Here is a 20124-nt window from a genome sequence, read left to right as displayed (position 1 = left end):
TTCACTAAATTAGCTGGAAATGAACTTCTCAACTCCTCTCGTCACTTATGAGCATTTCCCGGTATCCCCTGAAACGTCATTATCTCTGCTCTACAAATATGGTGTTACACGTTGTATAGAACCAATCAAAAAGCTTAGAAATGTAAACACACTGACACACTGATTTTAACAATGGGAAGCCCCGTTTCGACTGACAGGCACGCGATCGGTCCAGCCATCCTCCTGTCAGACTAGCGCGCCTTATAAAATAAAACTCCCATTTGCGTGTCTCTCTTTAAAAGCCAATAAAAATTGAATCCATATAGGTAGCACAAAAATTCTTTTTGCATACAAAACCAAAGACTTTAAACTTTCATATCAAGCCTCCAACATGCTTCTGTTGCGTTGTTTTCACCCTCTAATGAGTCTGAGAAATATGCGTTTACAACAAAAATAGCACAGCAGCTAACTGAATACAAGTATGTATTTCACGTGCTCATAACTTCATGAAAAATGCACAGATCATAAAAATCGCACATCAATATTTAAAGCAGATTCTCAAGATTAAAATGAATCCAAAATCAATATAATATATTGCGTTGATCACAAGATATTACTCACGAAATGATTTAACATACTTGGCTAAAAACATGTCTCTCATCTCTCCGGGATGCAGTGTGTATCCAATGATCCCGGACCCATCCATGTTCGTTTTCCAACGTGGAATAACACAAAATAGATATCATTTTAAAGCTTAGAATCTCATCTTTTTAATGCATCTAACCATTTTGAAAAACTCCTAACGAGTGCTGAGAAGCACCTCTAAACCGGAGTTTACCGCCCGTTGGCGCCACCTGGCTGCGGAAAAAATGAACAACAATTTTTCAAACTATTCTTTATAATATCACCACGAAATTTGAACCAGATGCAGCTCACATATAGTAGGGCATCACCAAAAAAGAATTTTTTTTAGCGATCTTATTGTGTTCCTGAGTTATTCCATGACAAATAAAAAAAGAAAAATTATTTTTAAAAAATTATATATATTTTTTGTCTTTTATCAGCTGTTTCTCGGCAAGAAAATGTCCAAATGTAATGTAATTTATATTTTCTTAAAATTTAAAATGTTTTGTATCAAATGATACCTACCTTTTGACTCTCCTTGCTAGAGTTTTGGAGTTATGAGTCTTTACTTTTGTGTGTGTTGCTCAGAAAAAAAAAAGAAAAAAAAAAAGAACTCTAAAAAAGCCTTCAGGTCTTAAAGGGTTAATTCAAATAAATACTTTAAAATAATTTGAGCTTCAGCCTGGTTTAATAGCATTTATATATATATATATATAAATGTCTTTGGTCAAATTAAACTGTAAAATAAATAGTTTATCCCTTTAAATGGAATGGATTTTGAAAGATATCAACAAAAAAACGGGCAAAAAACTTTAAAAGCGATTTTCTCAGGTTTTCAATTTGAAAAAGAGGGCAGACGACCATAATTAAAATGGGTATATCTTTAAAACCATGACTATGACTTTGACTAGGATATCATTTTAAAGCTTATTGTCTCGTCTTTCCATTGATACCAAAATCTCAATTTTGAAATTTGGGTCACTGTGACTCATTTTGCTGGATCAGGTCACATATGATTAAAGCCAGGGTTCGAATTACGGGGGAGCTAAGGGGAGCTCGGCTCCCCTGAAAAGGACCTGGGCTCCCCTGAAAGCCTACTTTGAGACATTTAGGGGGAGCTCTAAAACACTGTCCATTTTTTGTGTCGCATATAGATTTTGATTTTCTGTACATTAAGGTTCCGGAAATGATGATATTAAAAATTTGTCAATGTTGTGTGTTTATTCTCTCATTACATTACTATTTCCGAACACTATTTTCCGCTGTGTCTCCTGCTGTGACCATCCATGCGTGGCGGCGCTGCACTGAAATTACTACGTTTACGTCACCACTTGAACTTCTCACTGAGTTGGTATTTGAATGTTAGCTTAACTTCAAGTTCAAAACATACTTTATTCGTTTTTTGGAACACTCTGTAGATACTAATAAGAATGTCAAAAAGAAAGCAGCCAAACCTCAGTCAATTTGGATTTACAAAACAAACGAAGAGGAGTGATGACAGCGCACCAGCTACAACTAGCTTGCCGGTGATACCGCCGCCGCCGCTAAAAGTTGCTGCTAGTGACAGCAAGAAAGCCGGTCACCGACCCTCAACAACATGGGCCCTATAATACACCCAGCGCAATGCGACGCAAGGCGCAGCGCAAGTGTGTTTGCTAGTTTGCGTCCGGCGCCATTCGCGTTCCATATTCCCGTTCAGCGCCACGTCCTTAAATTAGTAAATGCATTTGCGCCAGTTAGTGCGCCCATGGGCGTGCTGGTCTAAAAAAGAGGTGTGTTCAGGTGCATTGCCGGCGCATTGCTATTTTAAGGAGCTGAAAATAGACTGCGCAATAGACCAACTCAAACCTGGTCTAAAGTCTAAAGTCAATGGCGCAATATTTTTTTGTTAGAGCGCGTTGGTAGAAACTGCGCCTCTGGGCGCGTCCACAGTGCGCGTTGACTTTGCTTATTACACACAGGGATGCGCATCACACAAACATGCCAAATATTAAAAACAAAAGGATTACAGTGTAAAATAATATTATTGTGCAGGCTACATAAGTATAAAAATATAATGATGAATAGTCATTGCGTGTATTAGAATTAGGCTACCTATTTTCAATTCAGCCTATTACTACTTATAATGATGAACGAAATTGGCTAATTAATTGAACAATCGTGCCAATACACACATATATATTAACTGACTCATCGCGTGTACGCCATGTAAATAGCAATCCGCCATGGCGCGAGCGCATCTCGCTCTTAAAGGGAATGGGAGATGACTCTCTGATTGGTTTATTGAACGTTACACCCATTACTCATTAAGAGAATAGGGACAACCCATTTCAAAAATGCGCCCCGGCGCACGGACCGTTTTTCCGTCGTTAAAATAGCAAAAGTGGATTTGGACACGCCCTGAGTGCACCTGCGCCGTGCGCTTTACACTTTGCGTTTAGATCGTTTAAATAGGGCCCCCTGGGTTACAGGACGGAAAGCAAAGACAGAAGACCCCAGGCCTCTGTGGTCACTTCTGATTTAAACTTCTGTGCGTTTGTGAGGATTGGCCCTAATCCTATTTAATATATTGATGTATTTTTTTTATGATTGTTATGTGAGTTATTCTGTTTTTTTTATCATGATTTGCATGATGTAGGCCTAAGCGCGGTTGATTCAGAACCGTGGACAGAGCTGTTTGCCCTAACACTGACAACACTGACTGACGCTTGCGTTTTAAAGTAAACGGTTTACTAAGTAAACAATAGGTTTACTGTAAACCTATTGTTTTAAATGCCCTAACATGCACCAAAAGCGTTAAAGTCAGTCAGGGAGGATCGGAAAATAGGGCTCCCCCGAAAGCCACTTTGTAATTCGAACCCTGCTGACTGACGCTTGCGTTTTAAAGTAAACGGTTTACTAAGTAAACAATAGGTTTACTGTAAACCTATTGTTTTAAATGCCCTAACATGCACCAAAAGCGTTAAAGTCAGTCAGGGAGGATCGGAAAATAGGGCTCCCCCGAAAGCCACTTTGTAATTCGAACCCTGATTAAAGCAAGGATAATCAAACTGGGATAATAATTAATTAAATCACAAAAATGTTAAATTAAAATGATTAAATAATAACAATGCAATAATTAAAAAATAAAATAAATAAAAAACATACTAAAAAGACAAAACATTTTATTATTACCTGCTATGACCATTAACCATGAAAAATGTGAATGTGTTGTTAAATTGAAATGATCAAATAGCTGATTCTTATTTACTCATTAGTTTGAAAGATCAACATGTATCTTGATGGCATTCAGTTTCTGGATGATTTGTCAACTGTCATCCTTTTTTCTTGCTGTAAGTGTGTGACAGGATCAGTCAAACAGGACACAACAAACATGTTTTGCTGCTTGTTGTACCTTTAGTACATTGTAAAAAAATAAATAATAATAAATCATAGCATTTAAAAAAGGGCATTTCTTGCATTATTTTTTGAGTTTAATATTAATTTACTGATTACTAAGTCAATATAATGTAATAATGTTTGAGTGAATATAGATTGATTAATAAGATTACGTTTTTGCAAATCATTCTTATAATCATTTATGCTTCCTCATGTTTTCTATAAAATTAATATTCTAAATATTTTTTTAATTTGTAAATAAAGCAAAGATTATTGGAGTATACATAAAAAAAATACTATTTCAGTCTTTCTACTTAAACTCTGCTGTTTAATTCAATGTGTTATGTACCATTTCTTTGTAATAATTTGTGAAATTTACTACCAATTTCTTAGTGAAAATTGCTTCTACACCAATTTTTTTCTCATGTGAAATCACATGAGACAAAACTACTCATGGAAGTAAAATCTCTAACATTTCTAAACGTGACAGTAAAACCCAAAATAACTTTGTGAATAAAACTGGTAAACAGTCAAACAAACCATATTAATTATTCATGCCCCAGTGCATGCTGGGAATGGAGCAGAACCATAAAACCTTTTTTCAGTGTAGACCTATTTGAACTCAAAAATGCATTAATCTAACTCACGTACTGTGCTTAAATCCATGACAGAAAAAAACATTTTTTAGCAATATTTATGTGATGTAAGAATCACTTTTACAGTGTAGTGCATTTATGCTTTTTGTCTACCAAATAGTTGTGTGAATAGTTAATTTTTGCTGGAATATTCTGAGGTTTAATATAATTATATTGTATGCTATAGAATTCTACCCTTTCTACAGCACTGCATCCTTGTAAACAAATGGATGCTGTTTTAACCATAAAGAGAGATACTATATAGTACATAAAAGAGAAGTGTAAAATGCTATAGAAAATAGCTAGTGTCTCTTCCTGTAAGTTTTTTGTCATGTTTATTCATGAAAGTAGTAGCAAACCTTTAAATGTTGCCTTTGTATTCCTCCTCGTTTCCCTGCACAAACATGGCAGTGACATCACTGTCTTGGGAAACTTGTCCAGTTTAGAATATTCATGTTTTTTCAACATGCTTAGAATCAGTTCAAAGAGATCATAAAATATTGAATGACATTAAGGACAATTATGAAACGGTTAGTTCCTGTCCTTGATTCTGATTGGTCAATAGCTGTGTTTTATTCACGATAAAACACGGCTATGACTGCTTCACCCAACGGTTCTGTGTATCACTACACAACATCCATAGCAACCACTCTTAGCAATGTAAACTGCTTGTTCTCAGTTGATATTGTTCATTGAAGCTTACTGTATTATGTAGAAGAGTATTGTGAGAAAGAAATCGAGTGAGCGAGTTTATTACCTGCATTCAGATTTAGCATTTTCCTTCAGGTCAGTCCTATGTTCATAATAAAAAAATCTGTTTAAATTTCCTCTGTAATATCTTGTCCTTTTAACAGTTAAGGGGTTTTCCCGTGACTGACAGCGCTGGTCAAAGCATTTGTCAGTTGCATCTTGTTCCTTGTTCAAGGCAATTCAGTCTTTTCAATATAAAAGTCTTCGCTACTGTGTGACTCACTCATAAAGACAGTCTTTGCCGCCATTTAATGGCGTAATAATGTAACTTCTATTGCTGTTCACGCTCAGGGACTATTTTTTTTCCAGCGGAAGGAAGGCTTTTAGTGATTTTACTTCAAGATTGATACATATGATTGATACATATTTTTTGGCTTTAATATTTGTATTGTGTCGTAACCGTTTTATAAAAGCAATAAGGTACTTGAGGCTAGTGCTATATCGTGAATAAGTCACGGCTGAAGGGGTTGCAGGCACTCACGATACAGCACACCCTCTCGTACCTTATTGCTTACATAAAAATGCCAAAATTTGCATTTAGAGTTTGCTTACGGATCTGCATGTGTCATACAACTAATTTTACTTCAACAATATATGCTATTATTTAACAGTCAAGAAGCAAGTTCAAATTCAAATGTAGTACCTACTCAGACAGTACGCAATTTCAGATGCACTGTTGAAAAAAGGACGTTAAAGGATGTTCTATTTGACCCTATGAATCCGTGACTCCCATCCAATAATCACAAAGACCTTGGCGCTTTGTTACTTCTGATAAGAAACAAATCCTTAGCTTTCAAATTCTGTACATTTTCTCATGAAATTCAAACAATAAATGGCGTTTTGTCATTCCTAAATGTGACGTGACAAAAAACAGCTTGTAAAAAATGTCACTTAACAACATTTACCCAAAGTTATTCAGCGTTCACAGTTCGTAAGTTGACGTTAGCTATAAAGACATGAGAGAGAAGCTCATTTACTGTTAATTATATATGTATGTGTGAATAAATATGTCATGAAGACAAGTGTTTATAAAAACTACCTTCACTTTATTTATTGTTCACTTTATTTAAAGGTGTCCTAGAACCAGTTTTAATAAGATGTAATATAAGTCTAAGGTGTCCCCTGAACGTGTCTGTGAAGTTTCAGCTCAAAATACCCCATAGATTTTTTTTAATTAATTTTTTTAACTGCCTATTTTGAGCCATAATTATATATGCACCGATTCAGGCTGCGGCCCCTTTAAATCTCTCACTCCCCCACCCCCGAGCTCTCGACTGCCTTAACCAGCATAAACAAAGTTCACAAAGCTAATATAACCCTCAAAATGGATCTTTACAAAGTGTTGGTCATTCATGCTGCATGCATGCATCGATTCCTGTGAGTATAGTATTTTTTTGGATGTTTACATTTGATTCTGAATGAATTTGAGGCTATATGCTCTGTGGCTAACAGGCTAAAGTTAACATTACACACTGTTGGAGAGATTTACAAAGAATGAAAGTGTTACAGTCTGCAAGTGTTTAATAATGATAATAGCGACGGCTCTCTTGTCTCCATGAATACAGTAATAAACGATGGTAACTTTAACCACATTTAACAGTACATTAGCAACATGCTAACGAAACATTTATAAAGACAATTCACAAATATCACTAAAAATATCATGCAATCATGGATCATGTCAGTTATTATTGCTCCATCTGCCATTTTTCGCTATTGTCCTTACTTGCTTACCTAGTCTGATGATTCAGCTGTGCACAGATCCAGACGTTTTGCCCTTGTGTAATGCCTTGAACATGAGCTGGCATATGCAAATATTGGGGGCGTACATATTAATGATCCCGACTATTACGTAACAGACGGTGTTATGTTGAGATTCGCCTGTTCTGCGGAGGTCTTTTAAACAAATGAGATTTACATAAGAAGGAGGAAACAATGGTGTTTGAGACTCACTGTATGTCATTTCCATGTACTGAACTCTTGTTATTCATCTATGCCGAGGTAAATTCAATTTTTCATTCGATGACACCTTTAAACAATTTATTTTGATGTTTTCATTTTGAAATAACATGTTTAAATCAAGCAACCCATTCAAACAGGACTTTCACTTCCCATCATGCTTTGCAAAGGGGCTGAATTGGGAGAGTAAATGTTAAAATAAAGGGTTTTTGTGTACATTTTTAAGCAAGATGAGAAAATGGAGAGACTTGTTATTGTTCAATGTTCTAGTATATTGGTATTTAAATGTTTCTGTTATGTTAGTGGTTTTAGAGGTTACCATTGTGTTAAAGTGTGGAGCTTCTGCTTGGGTTGAGGATTTGAATTCTTGCTAACAAGAATTCAAATTGCTTTAATAATAAAGCAACCGTTATGGTAGAGCTCTGGATGAAACAAGTATCACTTCTGAACTGCCAACACCAAACATCACATGTGTAAAGAAAAGTTTATTTTAGTTTATGTCACAGGATTAAACTGGAAGCATTATTTGTATGATTATTTGAATGTCAATTAATGGTGATATAACAATTAAAATGTGTTAAATTGTGCAAACAGAGCTGAGAGTTCTATACTCTGAGAGCATTAAAGTTTGTCAGTAATTTTTAATAAACATAAAAGGAGAAGGGAACTTTCATAATGACAAAATCTGTTGATGCTGCAGAATTTTAAGCACATTCTGTGTGACAAATTGGTGTAAATTCTCTAACTTATTACATATTAAAAATGTTCAAATATTGTATAGGTTAATGAGTGCCATATAAAGTTCTTTCTTTCTTTCTTCCTTTCCAGGGTAAACTGGTGAAGTATTTTAGTCGGCAGCTCTCTTGCAAGCGTAAAGTGTCCTTACAGGAGCGGAATGTGGAACTGGATGGATTCCCACGGCTGGGACATTGGTTCCGCATTGTTAACATGAGGAAAGAGGTTATTGAGGTATGTACAATCCTGTATGTCCTCAACCAATTAAGCACAAATGGGTGGGCGATTTGACCAAAATCTTATATCACGATATGAGTCATTTTATTTCATGATAACAACATATATATCACGATATAGTTATTTTTGCTTTAAATATGTTTTTTATAAATGTTGATACCATTGAAATTTCATAATTCTTGTCACCAATTTCATTATCACAAAAAACTAATACTAGCCTACGTTAAATGAAAAACCTTACTGAAGACAGTAAACAGTGATAAAATAATAACAAAGAAACTAATTACAAGCAATAGATACTATACCTGAAATACTAGCCTACATAAATTGTACAAAGTAATCAAATATATAAAAAAAACTACACATCTTCACTGTGTAAATTAAATATGCATTTATTCTTATTAAAGTTAGACAAAAGTGATTCAGTCAAGAGCACTGAGAGATTTTCTCTCTTTTGTTGTTTGATTAACATGAATTACACAGATGACAGCAGGTATATTATCCTGCTGTCACTTTAAGACCGAATGCACAGATCCAATATACTGTTACACATGCATTTTCTTTCTCAACTGCTTACGTTCACTTAATATGTTTACGAGGATTCTTGCAAAGACAGGCATTTTGTCATATAAGTATGTGTATTTAACTGGTAAACCGGAACTCAGTTTAGTACTCATACGCTCTATGAGCAGCGGCATCAGGTTTCAGTTCAGAGTTCGTAAATTTTTTTTGTTTTGACAAACAGTAATGCTATCTTTTAGTACAGTGGTCTTAATCTCAGCTCTTGTAGGGTCATTGTCCTGCAGACTTTAGCTCCAACTCACCTGCCTGGAAGCTTGATCAGATTGATTAGGGTTGGAGCTAAACTCTGCAGGACACTGGCCCTCCAGGAACTGAGTTTGAGACCATGGTTTATGTGCTGCCAACACTAAGGTTAGGGTTAGAGGTTAGTATTTGTTTTAGGCAATCAGCTCTGTGATTGACATGACTAATGAAATCTTTAGAATCGGCCACAGGGCGCGTTTGCTCTTAACTGCTTTGGGTTTTAAAAAATCATGCGTCGTGTGTATGTTTGTGTGCTTGCTTATTCTTGTCTCGAATCATGTCTTTGGAAAATAAAAGTTTAAAATTTTTAGCTGATCCAATCAATTTCATTTCTATATTATCTGTTATTAAAGTGCCATTTGCACCTAAATCTGACTTTTTCAAGTTAATGAAACAAGTCTCTAACTTTTGGAAGTGCACAAAAATAAATGATTTGAAACAGTGAGGTAACAAAGCAACAAAGTAACACATTACATAGAAAAACTGGCAAGTCTCTTATTTTGCATTTACTTTCCAAGACTTAAAGGGTTAGTTCACCCAAAAATGAAAATTCTGTCATTAATCACTCACCCTCATGTCGTTCCAAACCTGCAAGACCTTCGTCCATCTTCGGAACACAAATTAAGATATTTTTGATGAAATTCAAGATGAAATCTCCCATAGAAAGCAATGAAATTACCACATTCAACGTCCAGAGAAGTAGTAAAGACACCGTTAAAATAGTCAACGTGACTACAGTGGTTCAACCTTAATGTTATGAAGTGACGAGAATACTTTTTATTTCAAAAATAATGACTTTATTCAACAATTTTTCCTCTTCCCTGTCATTCTCCTACGCAGCTGACGCAGTGAACGCAGCGAACGCAGTGCAGAGCTTCCGTGTTTATGTCCGAACGCCGGCTCAGTATTGGCCGAGGCTGTACACGTGAGCAACACGACGCATGCGTGTGATGCTGCTGCAGGAGGCGGCCAATAATGAGCTGGCGTTCAGACGTTGATTCTGACTAACTTAAACACATCTGATTGGCCATTGCGTTCACGCGCCCAACAGATATGTCTGATTGGCTTCAAAGCTCAATGCTGCAAAAACATGTTGTAAATAGAAACATTTGAAGCTCTTCACTGAGCGCTTAAACGCTCACAGGAGTGTATTAAAGCAGCTGACTATCAGCGGGTACAGGTGTTGTGCTGAATTCTGTCACCCACCGAATTATATGACCCTAGTAAGCACTGTAATGAGCGAATCTGACCAACACCTAATCCTAATCCTAACCCTACCGTCAGTGTCTGCTAGGGTCACAGAATTCAGTGTGTCGCCGAATTCGACACTACACCGCTACTGCAGAATGGCAGTTATCGTCAAGTTAAAGGATCAAAAAAATCTTTGACGGGAAAAAGATTTATTTTGGCGGCCGGCAAAATATTTTCAATGCATGAAGATCCCTGGATGTGTAATTATATGTAAATGTGTCAATGGTTTATGGTTGGCTGGTGAGAGCATCTTTATGAAGGATCAGGATGTTTTGGGGGAAGTAGCTTTTTCTGAGCTTCCCCATACAGTACATCTCTAAATAGTTCCTGATGGGATGAAAGGTTGTAAACAGAAGATACTCTGAAGGCCTTGAGGTTTTTGTGTCGCTGTCCTTAGTGCTGAAGCCCCCTGCTGATGTGGAGAAGGAATTGCAGCTATATAGAGTGCAAAAGTCAGGTTCCAGGAATTATAATATTCATATTCATTTATTCTATTCCAATATCATATTAATTTACTGCATAGGGGAACTGATTTTGAATGGTAACTTATAAACATTTAAAGAAAGACCTACTGTGAGTTGTTTTTTTCCCCCTTGTTTTTTGAAGCCATCAGCCCACATTATTTCAACTTATTTGTTTCTGTATATATAATCAGCATCCTTAAATCAATAGTTTTATATTTCTCCATCTTTTTCAATTTGATTATATAATTCGCAGTGCTTCATGGGATTGTAGTTCTTTTCCTTATTAAAGCCGTTTTGTACTTTTCTGGTTTTGTCTGATTTCAAATACTTTTTGTTTCAAGTTGAAGTTTGTAATGCTTTGATTCAACTCATAGCTGTTTGATTTGGCTCATGCCTTATAACTCTTAAAGATCTTTTTAATGATCCCTATGGAAAAAGTGAATGGGAAAAAAAATACTTTAGGAACCAAGGCTGTGAGAAGAGTAAATTTGAATTAATTAAAAGCTAAAATGATCTTATATGCCATATTTATTTTATACATTTCCCAAGGGGCAAAAAAAACCTATTTAAAATGCTGAAGTTGAGTGTTTAATATGTAGTTGTATGGCATCTTGCATGCTGAAAGGTTGTAGGTTTGAACCTGTCACCATTGAGAAAAGCACTTAACCTCATGTTAATAAGGCAATAAGTTCATTGTAATTTATTGTTGATAACAGCATCAGTATTCAGTAATTGTATGTGTTACTGACATATTTACAAGTCCAAGTTAAGTCTTATGTCATGAGTCCATTTCAAGTTTCAAATTGTTTTTTTTTTTAATATTCTGTATGTTAGTTTTATAAACCCTTTAAAATATTTTTTATTATTTCATTATAACTCATTTATTAATTTTTTTTACACTAACATGTTTTTTCTTTCCATTACTGCCTCTGAATATTTCTTCTGCAATTTCTCTTTTATTTTCCCATATTGTTTTTATACTATGACATATTTTCCCAAGTCTCTAATGCTCACCAAGGCTGAATTTAAAATCAAAAATACAGTAAAAACAGTAATATTGTGAAATATTATTACAATTTAAAATAATGATTTTCTATTTTAATATATTTTAAAATGTGATTTATTCCTGGGATGCAAAGCTGAATTTTCAGCATCATTACTCCAGTCTTCAGTGTCACATGATCCTTCAGAAATCACTCTAATATGCTGATTTTTTCAGGATTCGGGATGAATAGAAAGTTCAAAAGAACAAAATTTATTTGAAATAGAAATCTTTTGTAACAACGTAAAAGTCTTTACTGTCACTTTTGATCAATTTAATGCATTCACACTGAATAAAAGTATTAGTTTCCTAAAAATAAAAACTTACTGACCCTGAACCTTTGAATAGTAGTGTACTATTTTAACAAATATTTTTTGAAAGTTGTATTCGAAATCCACTTGGCTTTTCAGCCTAGGTCAACTGGCATATCTCAGACTCGTCCCATCACTGATCAGTTGCGTGTACGTGTGTTTGTTGTAGGAGATCTCCCCGGGTGAGCTGACTCTCGAGGCACTATTGGAGATGTCGGATGAGCAGGTGTGTGAGACGCTGCAGAAGTTTGGAGCGAGTGATGAAGAATGTGCTCGGCTCAATGCCTCGCTCACATGTCTACGATCAGCCCACAAATCAGGTGAGTTCACAGGATGCAGCTAAAAATATCACCAGACTGTTCTGTGAGCCTTCATACAGTCCTGAATTACTGACAGTGCTATTAGAAATGTAGTGATGGTATGTGGTAATATCTATATAAAAAAACATATCTATGTATCTGCTTATGGCAAAAAGTACAGAAAAGGATGAAAGCACATAGTACAGAATTACTGCAATAGATCATTAGAAGGGGGTATCCACCAGTGTTGGGTATATTACTCTAAAAAAAGTAATTAAATACTAGCTACTAACAGTGTAATTAGATTACTGTACAAATTACTGAGAAAGTATTGCATTACTTATTACTTTCTAAGTTGCATTTCGACCTCGACCAGTTGAACAATACAAGGATAGACATGAAATGGCTCTTTTAATTCTTTTATATAAATAATAAAAAATTGCATTAATTATTCTTGAACTGATCAAAGTATTTAAAGGGAGAAAGTTACATTAAAACCATGCATTTTAACATAAGACGGTAAATTACTATTGTTTTAAATAGAATTGTTCTTTTGTCTATGGTATTTAATGCAATTACATCAGAAGTAACTGTAATTAAATTACAGAAACATTAAGAGTAATCCCTTACTTTATATATTCAAGGGAAAAGCAATTCAATAACAGCAATTAATTATTAGTAATGAGTAACAGCCAGCACTTGTATTCACATACTTTTGGTCACAGTTGAGTTATGGTGTGTTCTACCAGAGAACGTCCAGAAGAGGGCAACACAATGCTGAGTTTCATTATTGTGGACTGGAGTGTAAAAAGATCTTTGTTGTATAATGCATCTGATTTTACTTAATATGATGCATTTAGTGACACAGAAGGTTGTCTTTGTGTCAAGACTTTATTTTGTATTTTAGTTTATTAATTATAGGCAGTATGGACTGAGAAGTGAGCTTTGTGCTTGAGATCAAAATGATTTTTTTGTTTTTAAAAACATTTTTTATGCTCATCAAGGCTGCATTTATTAGACCTAAAATATAGTAAAAACAGTAATATTGTGAAATATTATTACATTTAAAAAGCTTTCTATTTGGACATGGTCAGCAACAATACTCAGGTAGGCTGTGGCGTTTTTAAACGATGCTCTTGGCCAAAAGTGTGCCAAGAAAATACCCCCACGCCATTACACCACCAGCACCTGCCTGAACCATTGATACAAGGCAGGATGGATCCATGCTTTCATGTTGTTTACGCCAAATTCTGACCCTACCATCTGAACGTAGCAGCACTAAACAAGGCCAGGCAATCTTCTACTGTCCAATTTTGGTGAGCCCATGTGAATTGTAACCACAGTTTCCTGTTTTTCCCCATTCTGATGCCCAGTTTTAACTTCAGCAGATCGTCTTGGCCATATCTACATGCCTAAATGCTTTGAGTTGCTGCTTCTATGTGATTGGCTCTTTAGATATTTGAGTTAACGAGTAGTTGAACAGGTGTACCTAATAAAGTGGCAGATGAGTGTAGTTAATTATAGTACTACTATTACTATTAATAAAAACAATTAATACTTGGAAATTATTTGCACAGAATTTTTTTTACCAATTTAATCATTTGTTACCTACGGAAGAGGATTAGGGCCATGCAATAATAAAAAAATAAAACCATCTCGAGATTAAAGTTAATGTTAAATTTCGAGAAAAAAATTGTTAAATTTCGAGAAAAAAGTCGAGATAAAATGTTGAGAATAAACTCATTAAATTACGAGAAAAAACTCGTTAAATTATGAGAACAAATTCGTTAAATTACGAGAATAAATGCGTTAATGTAATGACATTTTTCTCATAATTTAACGAATTTGTTCTCGTAATTTAACGACTTTTTTCCTTCTCGAGTTTATTCTCAACATTTTATCTCGACTTTTTTCTCGAAATTTAACGTGTTTTTTTCTCGTAATTTAACGAGTTTATTCTCAACATTTTATCTCAACTTTTTTCTCGAAATTTAACAACTTTAATCTCGAGATGGTTTTATTTTTTATTATTGCTTGGCCCTAATCCTCTTCCTTAGTTACCCCATGAAGCTCATATTTTAAAATCATTAGAATTAACATTTTTCAGCAGTATATTTTATGCTTGGAATAAGAAAATAAAAAACATAACTAATTGAGTGAGACTTACTTCAATCCCTAGTTCATACATTCATTCAGTTAAAAGGTTTTAATTAAATGAGGCTTTTCTCCAGATGTTTTCATTGCAGTGAGCTTCAGGGCTGTGTTTATACATGCTGTATGTGTGGTACCTCAGAGCTTGTGTGTGTTTCTACCACTGGAGGGCAGCATTGTATCAGCTCTGATATACAGCAGTTTGATAACAGTGTTAGGTAACATCACACTTTAAATGAACGGAAAGAGCTCTCTCGCAGTGTTTGTTCTCTGCCTCCACAGCTGGAGATGACTGTTCCTGCTCTTACCTGAAAAAGATTTGATTGAAGGAAGTGTTTCTGCAGATGTTCAAATCTCAGTCCAGGTTAAGATGTCACCAGTTTGTGACGTTAGAAGAGCTTGATAACTGATGCAAAATCACTTGAAGGACTGGGTTGTGCTTTTTGCATTTTGGCCTTAATTGATCCACAGATCTGTAAAGTGTTACCACATCTCTCATGTATTATAATACCACATTTCTGCAAGCATACATGGAAGTTAATGTTTTGCAAATGATTAGTGATTTGTTTGATATATATATTAGGCCTTATTTGGCCATTTTGAAATTACATTGGCAGACCAGATACATAGATGCAAATGGTGAGAATTCAACTTTTTGAGATCAAAAAATGTCACCTACGAGATTCGCGTAGATCCGATGAGAATCACACCACGCTAACATCACACCACGCTAAGTTCTGGGTAACTTCTTTGTTTATTCTTCGCATCTTTTTTCACCTTTTTCACCCCTGATGTGTTTGCATCCCTGCAGATAGATTTCCCTTTAGTCAGTTCCAAAATATACCGACCACTTTGTTCATGGATGATGCAAACATAATGCATTTTGAGGGAATATTGTTTAAAATAAATTATAGTTGAAACTTTATTTAGCAATTTTATTATTTCATTACATACGCACATACACACAGTTGTGGTCAGAATTATTGGCACCCTTGGTAAATATAATCAAAGAAGGCTGTGAAAATACATCTGCATTGTTTATCCTTTTGATCTTTCACTAAAAAAAATCACAAAAAAATAACCTTTCATTGAAGTAAAACTAATGAATGTGGGGGAAAATTACATTATGAAATAAATGTTTCTCTGTAATACATGTTGGCCACAGTTATTGGCACCCCTAGAAATTCTTATGAGTAAAATATTTCTAAGTATATTCCCATTTATATTTACAATTTTTAGCAGGGTGACTAGGAACATGAAATTGTCCAGCCATGACTTTCACAGGAGTGTAAATATGAGGAAACACAAAGGCCAAACTCCCATAATCATTCATCACAATGAGTAAAACCAAAGAATATAGTTCTGATGTGCAGCAAAAGATTGTTGAGCTTCACAAAATAGTAAGAAAAGAAAATAGCGCAAGCATTGAAATTCCAATTTCCACCATCAGGGCAATAATTAAGAAGTTCCAACTAACTAAACATGTTACGAATCTGCCTGGAAGAGGACGTGTGTCTAAATCATCCTAATGCATGGTGAGGAGGAGAGTTTAAGTGGCCAAAGACTCTCCTAGGATCACAGCTGGAGAATTGCAGAGATTATTTGAGTCTTGAGTCTCAGAAAGATTTAAAAAAAAATTATCAAACAGCACCTGCATCCCCACAAGTTGCTCGGGAGGGTTTCAAGAAAAATCCTTTGCTCTCATCCAAAAACTCGATAAGCTGGACTGGGTTCTGTGGTCAGATGAAACTAAAAAAGAGTTTTTTGGCAGCAAACCCACCAGATGGCTTTGGTGCAAACAGAGATAAAAAGTACCCCATGCCTACGGTTAAATTTACTGCTGGATCTTTATTGATGTGGGCCTTTTTTTTCTGCTGGAGGTCCTGGACATCTTGTTCAGATACATGGCATCATGGATTATATCAAATACCAACAGATCAAAAGATGTAAATCAAAACTTGACGATCTCTATTAGAAATCTTATAATGGTCCATGGCCATCCCAGTCCCCTGACCTGAACCCTATAGAAATCTGAAGATGAGAGCATATCAACATGGAGCTGGGAATCTGAAGGATCTGTTGAGATTCTGTATGGAGGAACGGTCTCTGATCTCTTGTCAGGTGTTCTCCAAACTCATCAGGCATTATAGGTGAAGACTCAGAGCGGTTATCTTGGCAAAAGGAGGTTGAAAAAAGTATGGGAAAAAAATTAATTGTGGCCAATGTGTATTAGAGGAAAACATTCATTTAATAATAAGATTTTCCCTCCATTTTCAATAGTTTTACTTCAATGAAAGGTTAGATTTTAGATTTTTTTAATAAAAGGTCAAAAGGGTTAACAATGCAGATTTATTTTCACAGCTTTCTTTGTTCATATTTACCAGTGGTCAAAGACAAAAGTTCCCTCTGGGAAACTCAAAAAATATCTGCGTTGACCAACAGAGGGCAGCAAAGCTTTTTCAGTCTGATAGTATGTTGTGTAAATGTTAGAATAAGGATTGCGGGTAAACAAAGGAGAATTATTCTGGCATGTTCCTTTGCAGGTGAATTATATCACGCATACTACTTTGCACAAGCCTTATGGTGTTTTTTTTTTAAGTAAACTTTTATTTGAGTGTTTGCTTACAGGCTTTTCTCCATCTGTTCAGGTATCCTGATACAAAAAAAGTGGTGCAGTTTGCTGTCATTGAATCTCTACAGCAATTCCATGTTACCCTCTCATCAGATATTTCTTTCCTCTATTGACTCTGTATTTGCTTTGAGTAGCATTAGTGCGGCCGCCCCGGAGTGCCTGATTTTTCTCAAACGTGGATTCCCGCTGTGATAGTGTTCAGACACAGCGCTAACCGCCTATTGCACTGTTGAAAGTGTGATCAGGCTGGATCGCTTTGTTTAAAGGCAGGCTTAGAGACGCTTTTAAGATGCTGGTAGCTTGTTGAGGACACAGCACGGCCTCCTTCAGGGTTCAGCAGAGGTGCCACACGAGGACTATGGGGGATTCCAGCTGTCACGAAAGCGTGGTGTATAATTTAGAAATCGCACCTCTCTTCATCTTGATTTCTTTTTCTTTCTCGCTCTCATTCTCCGTCTGCCACTCTATACCCCCCTCGTTCTCATCTCTGCTGTGTCTTTATTCAGACTCTGATTCATTTAAATGAATAGATCACCTAAAAATGAGAATTCTGTCATCATTTACTCACTCTCATGTCATTCCAAACCCACTTGGGACATTGTTTCTTCTGTGATCCAAGCTGCTCTCTTCATCCAATGAAAGTGAATAGTGACCAGGGATGTCGAGCAAGATTATCGGTGAATAAAGACTTATACAATATGTCGGTCTGTTCCTCACATAACGCTATTAGACTTAAATATAATATAATACATAAGTCATATGGACTACTTTTATGATTCTTTATGGAGCTTTTTTAAAAAAAAAAAAAAAAGGAGCCCAGATATTAGTTTAAACTTTTCCTTTTGACACGGAAGAAAAGAAAGTATACTAAACTGAATAAGTGATTTTAGTGAGTTTGAGACCTCACACCTCACTGCATTCCAGAGAGAAAAAGTAATTTTGTTAAACAGGTTTCCTGTTTGTGGAAGAGGCAGAGCAAAGCAGCGCAAGGGAATCAATCATCTATCTTGTTTTGTTTTGTAACCTTATACAATTAAAGGTGCAATATCTAAGAATGCAGTAAAATATCCAAAAACCACTAGGCCAGTGTTATATATTTTGTTCACTTGAGTACTTACAATATCCCAAATGTTTCCAACTATTTCTAAATCGTGAGAAAATTGCAATTTTAGCCAAGGCACCAGGACATGTGAGGAGTTGCCTGTCAATTGCGTCATACCCGCGTTAACCTCGGTTTTCGGTATTATTTTGTAGAAACCATGGAAACACCAACGCCCCTTTATATATTACATGTTTTAATAGACAAGTGAAAAAGTGTTTGGTTACGTTTATAGACAGAAAACTAATTATTGTTATATAGCTCAACGTGTTTAGTCTAATTGTTTAAATCTATTTTTTTTTTTTATTTGCGAGTACCATGCTTTACCATGCCTCAGAGAAAAAAAAAACTATTTTGTGAAGTAGCAAACATAGCATAATCAGATGCAGCTTTATTTTTAGTAACAGTAATACAGAATTTTCTCAGTTATACAATACATTTTAAAATTAATTGCATGGCATTTATCATCACAAGCCATCCAGCATTTAATATGATATTCTAAAATCGATCTATCTTACTTCAGTGTGTCTCAAACAAGTGTCTCACAGCAGCCACAGAGCGAACGCACATTATAACATCTTTTTCAACACTATCAAATGTATCTAATATGATAAACAGAGCTGCGTTACCTCATACTCTGGAAAAGCGGAAGCGGCGCCAGCAACTGTGTCATAATAAAAGTTCGGCTGCTCGTGAGGCGTGTGTTGTGCAATCGCTCCAGCGGCCTCGTTCGGCTCCCACAACACTCGGTCCTGCTCTGCTTCATACTACAGTAACATTGATAATCACATCCATGAACATGAATTATTCCCGAGTCCTATCCCAATTCAATTCCACCGGCTGTGATGTGAAGACCACATGTCCCAAGATTCCGTGCTCAAACTTGGCGTCATCAAGCTTAGCCTTTGTTTTGACTAGACCTCTAGCGACCTCTAGCAGACAGAAAATATTACATAGTGCACCTTTAAATAAAGCTATTTATATATATATATACCGGTATATATATATATATATATATATATATATATATATATATATATATATATATTAGGGATGCCACAATTCTCAATATAATATTGAACCGTTCGGTACGGCATCCACGGTTCAATACGCGCTTGTGAATTGCGTTTTTTTCGGTTTTACGTTTTATGTGCGTTTTATTTCTCTGAATTGACTGTTTGTGTGTGCCTGTAAGTCTACGAGCTGAGATGAGGAAACTCCTCCCCGCGAGTAAATATTCAATCACTATGCTCTAAAGTTAGGGGGCGCTGAACCATCATTCCACACTTTAACATGGCGAGCGGTGGTGAAGTGAGGCTACAGTATGAGGAAGCGCCGGCGTCTTTCGAATCAGTGGTGTGGAGACATTTCGGTTTTGCCGTTGAGTATAATGCTAAGGAAGAAAAAACGGTAAACAAACAAACAAACAACAACAAAAAAAAAAAACACTTCCAACATGACTGCACATCTGCGGTGCCATCACCAAGCAATATCACTGTCTGAAGGCAGGATAGCAGAGCAGGTAATAAAGTCCTCCAAAAAACAACAGTCCCTCGCTGAATCCTTCCAGCATACATACCCAACTGGTTCCGAGAGACACATAAAAATAACAAAGGCAGTGGGGGTGTTCATTGCCAAAGATTTGCAGCCGTTTTCGGTGATTGGAGATGCGGGCTTTTGTCATCTTATAAAAACACTCGATCAGCGTTACAGACTACTGTCTCGCGGTCGCACTTTTTTCAGCACCGAGATA

The 20124-nt window shown here is 35.8% G+C and overlaps 1 protein-coding gene across 3 annotated transcripts in view; it reads left to right on the top strand.

Annotated features, from left to right (window-relative positions):
• The window catches only part of ksr2 (kinase suppressor of ras 2), a 131419-nt gene that overhangs the window by 10329 nt on the left and 100966 nt on the right, over positions 1-20124 (top strand). For all 3 annotated transcript variants that reach the window (XM_048188837.1, XM_048188836.1, XM_048188835.1), the window contains exons 2-3: positions 8154-8294; positions 12360-12510. In XM_048188837.1, coding sequence (XP_048044794.1) covers positions 8154-8294; positions 12360-12510 — 292 coding nt within the window. The remainder of the gene's footprint in view (positions 1-8153; positions 8295-12359; positions 12511-20124) is intronic.

This window comes from Megalobrama amblycephala, linkage group LG4 (genome assembly GCF_018812025.1).
Source record: "Megalobrama amblycephala isolate DHTTF-2021 linkage group LG4, ASM1881202v1, whole genome shotgun sequence".
Taxonomy (NCBI): domain Eukaryota; kingdom Metazoa; phylum Chordata; class Actinopteri; order Cypriniformes; family Xenocyprididae; genus Megalobrama; species Megalobrama amblycephala.
This window is presented reverse-complemented; position numbering and strand designations above follow the sequence as displayed.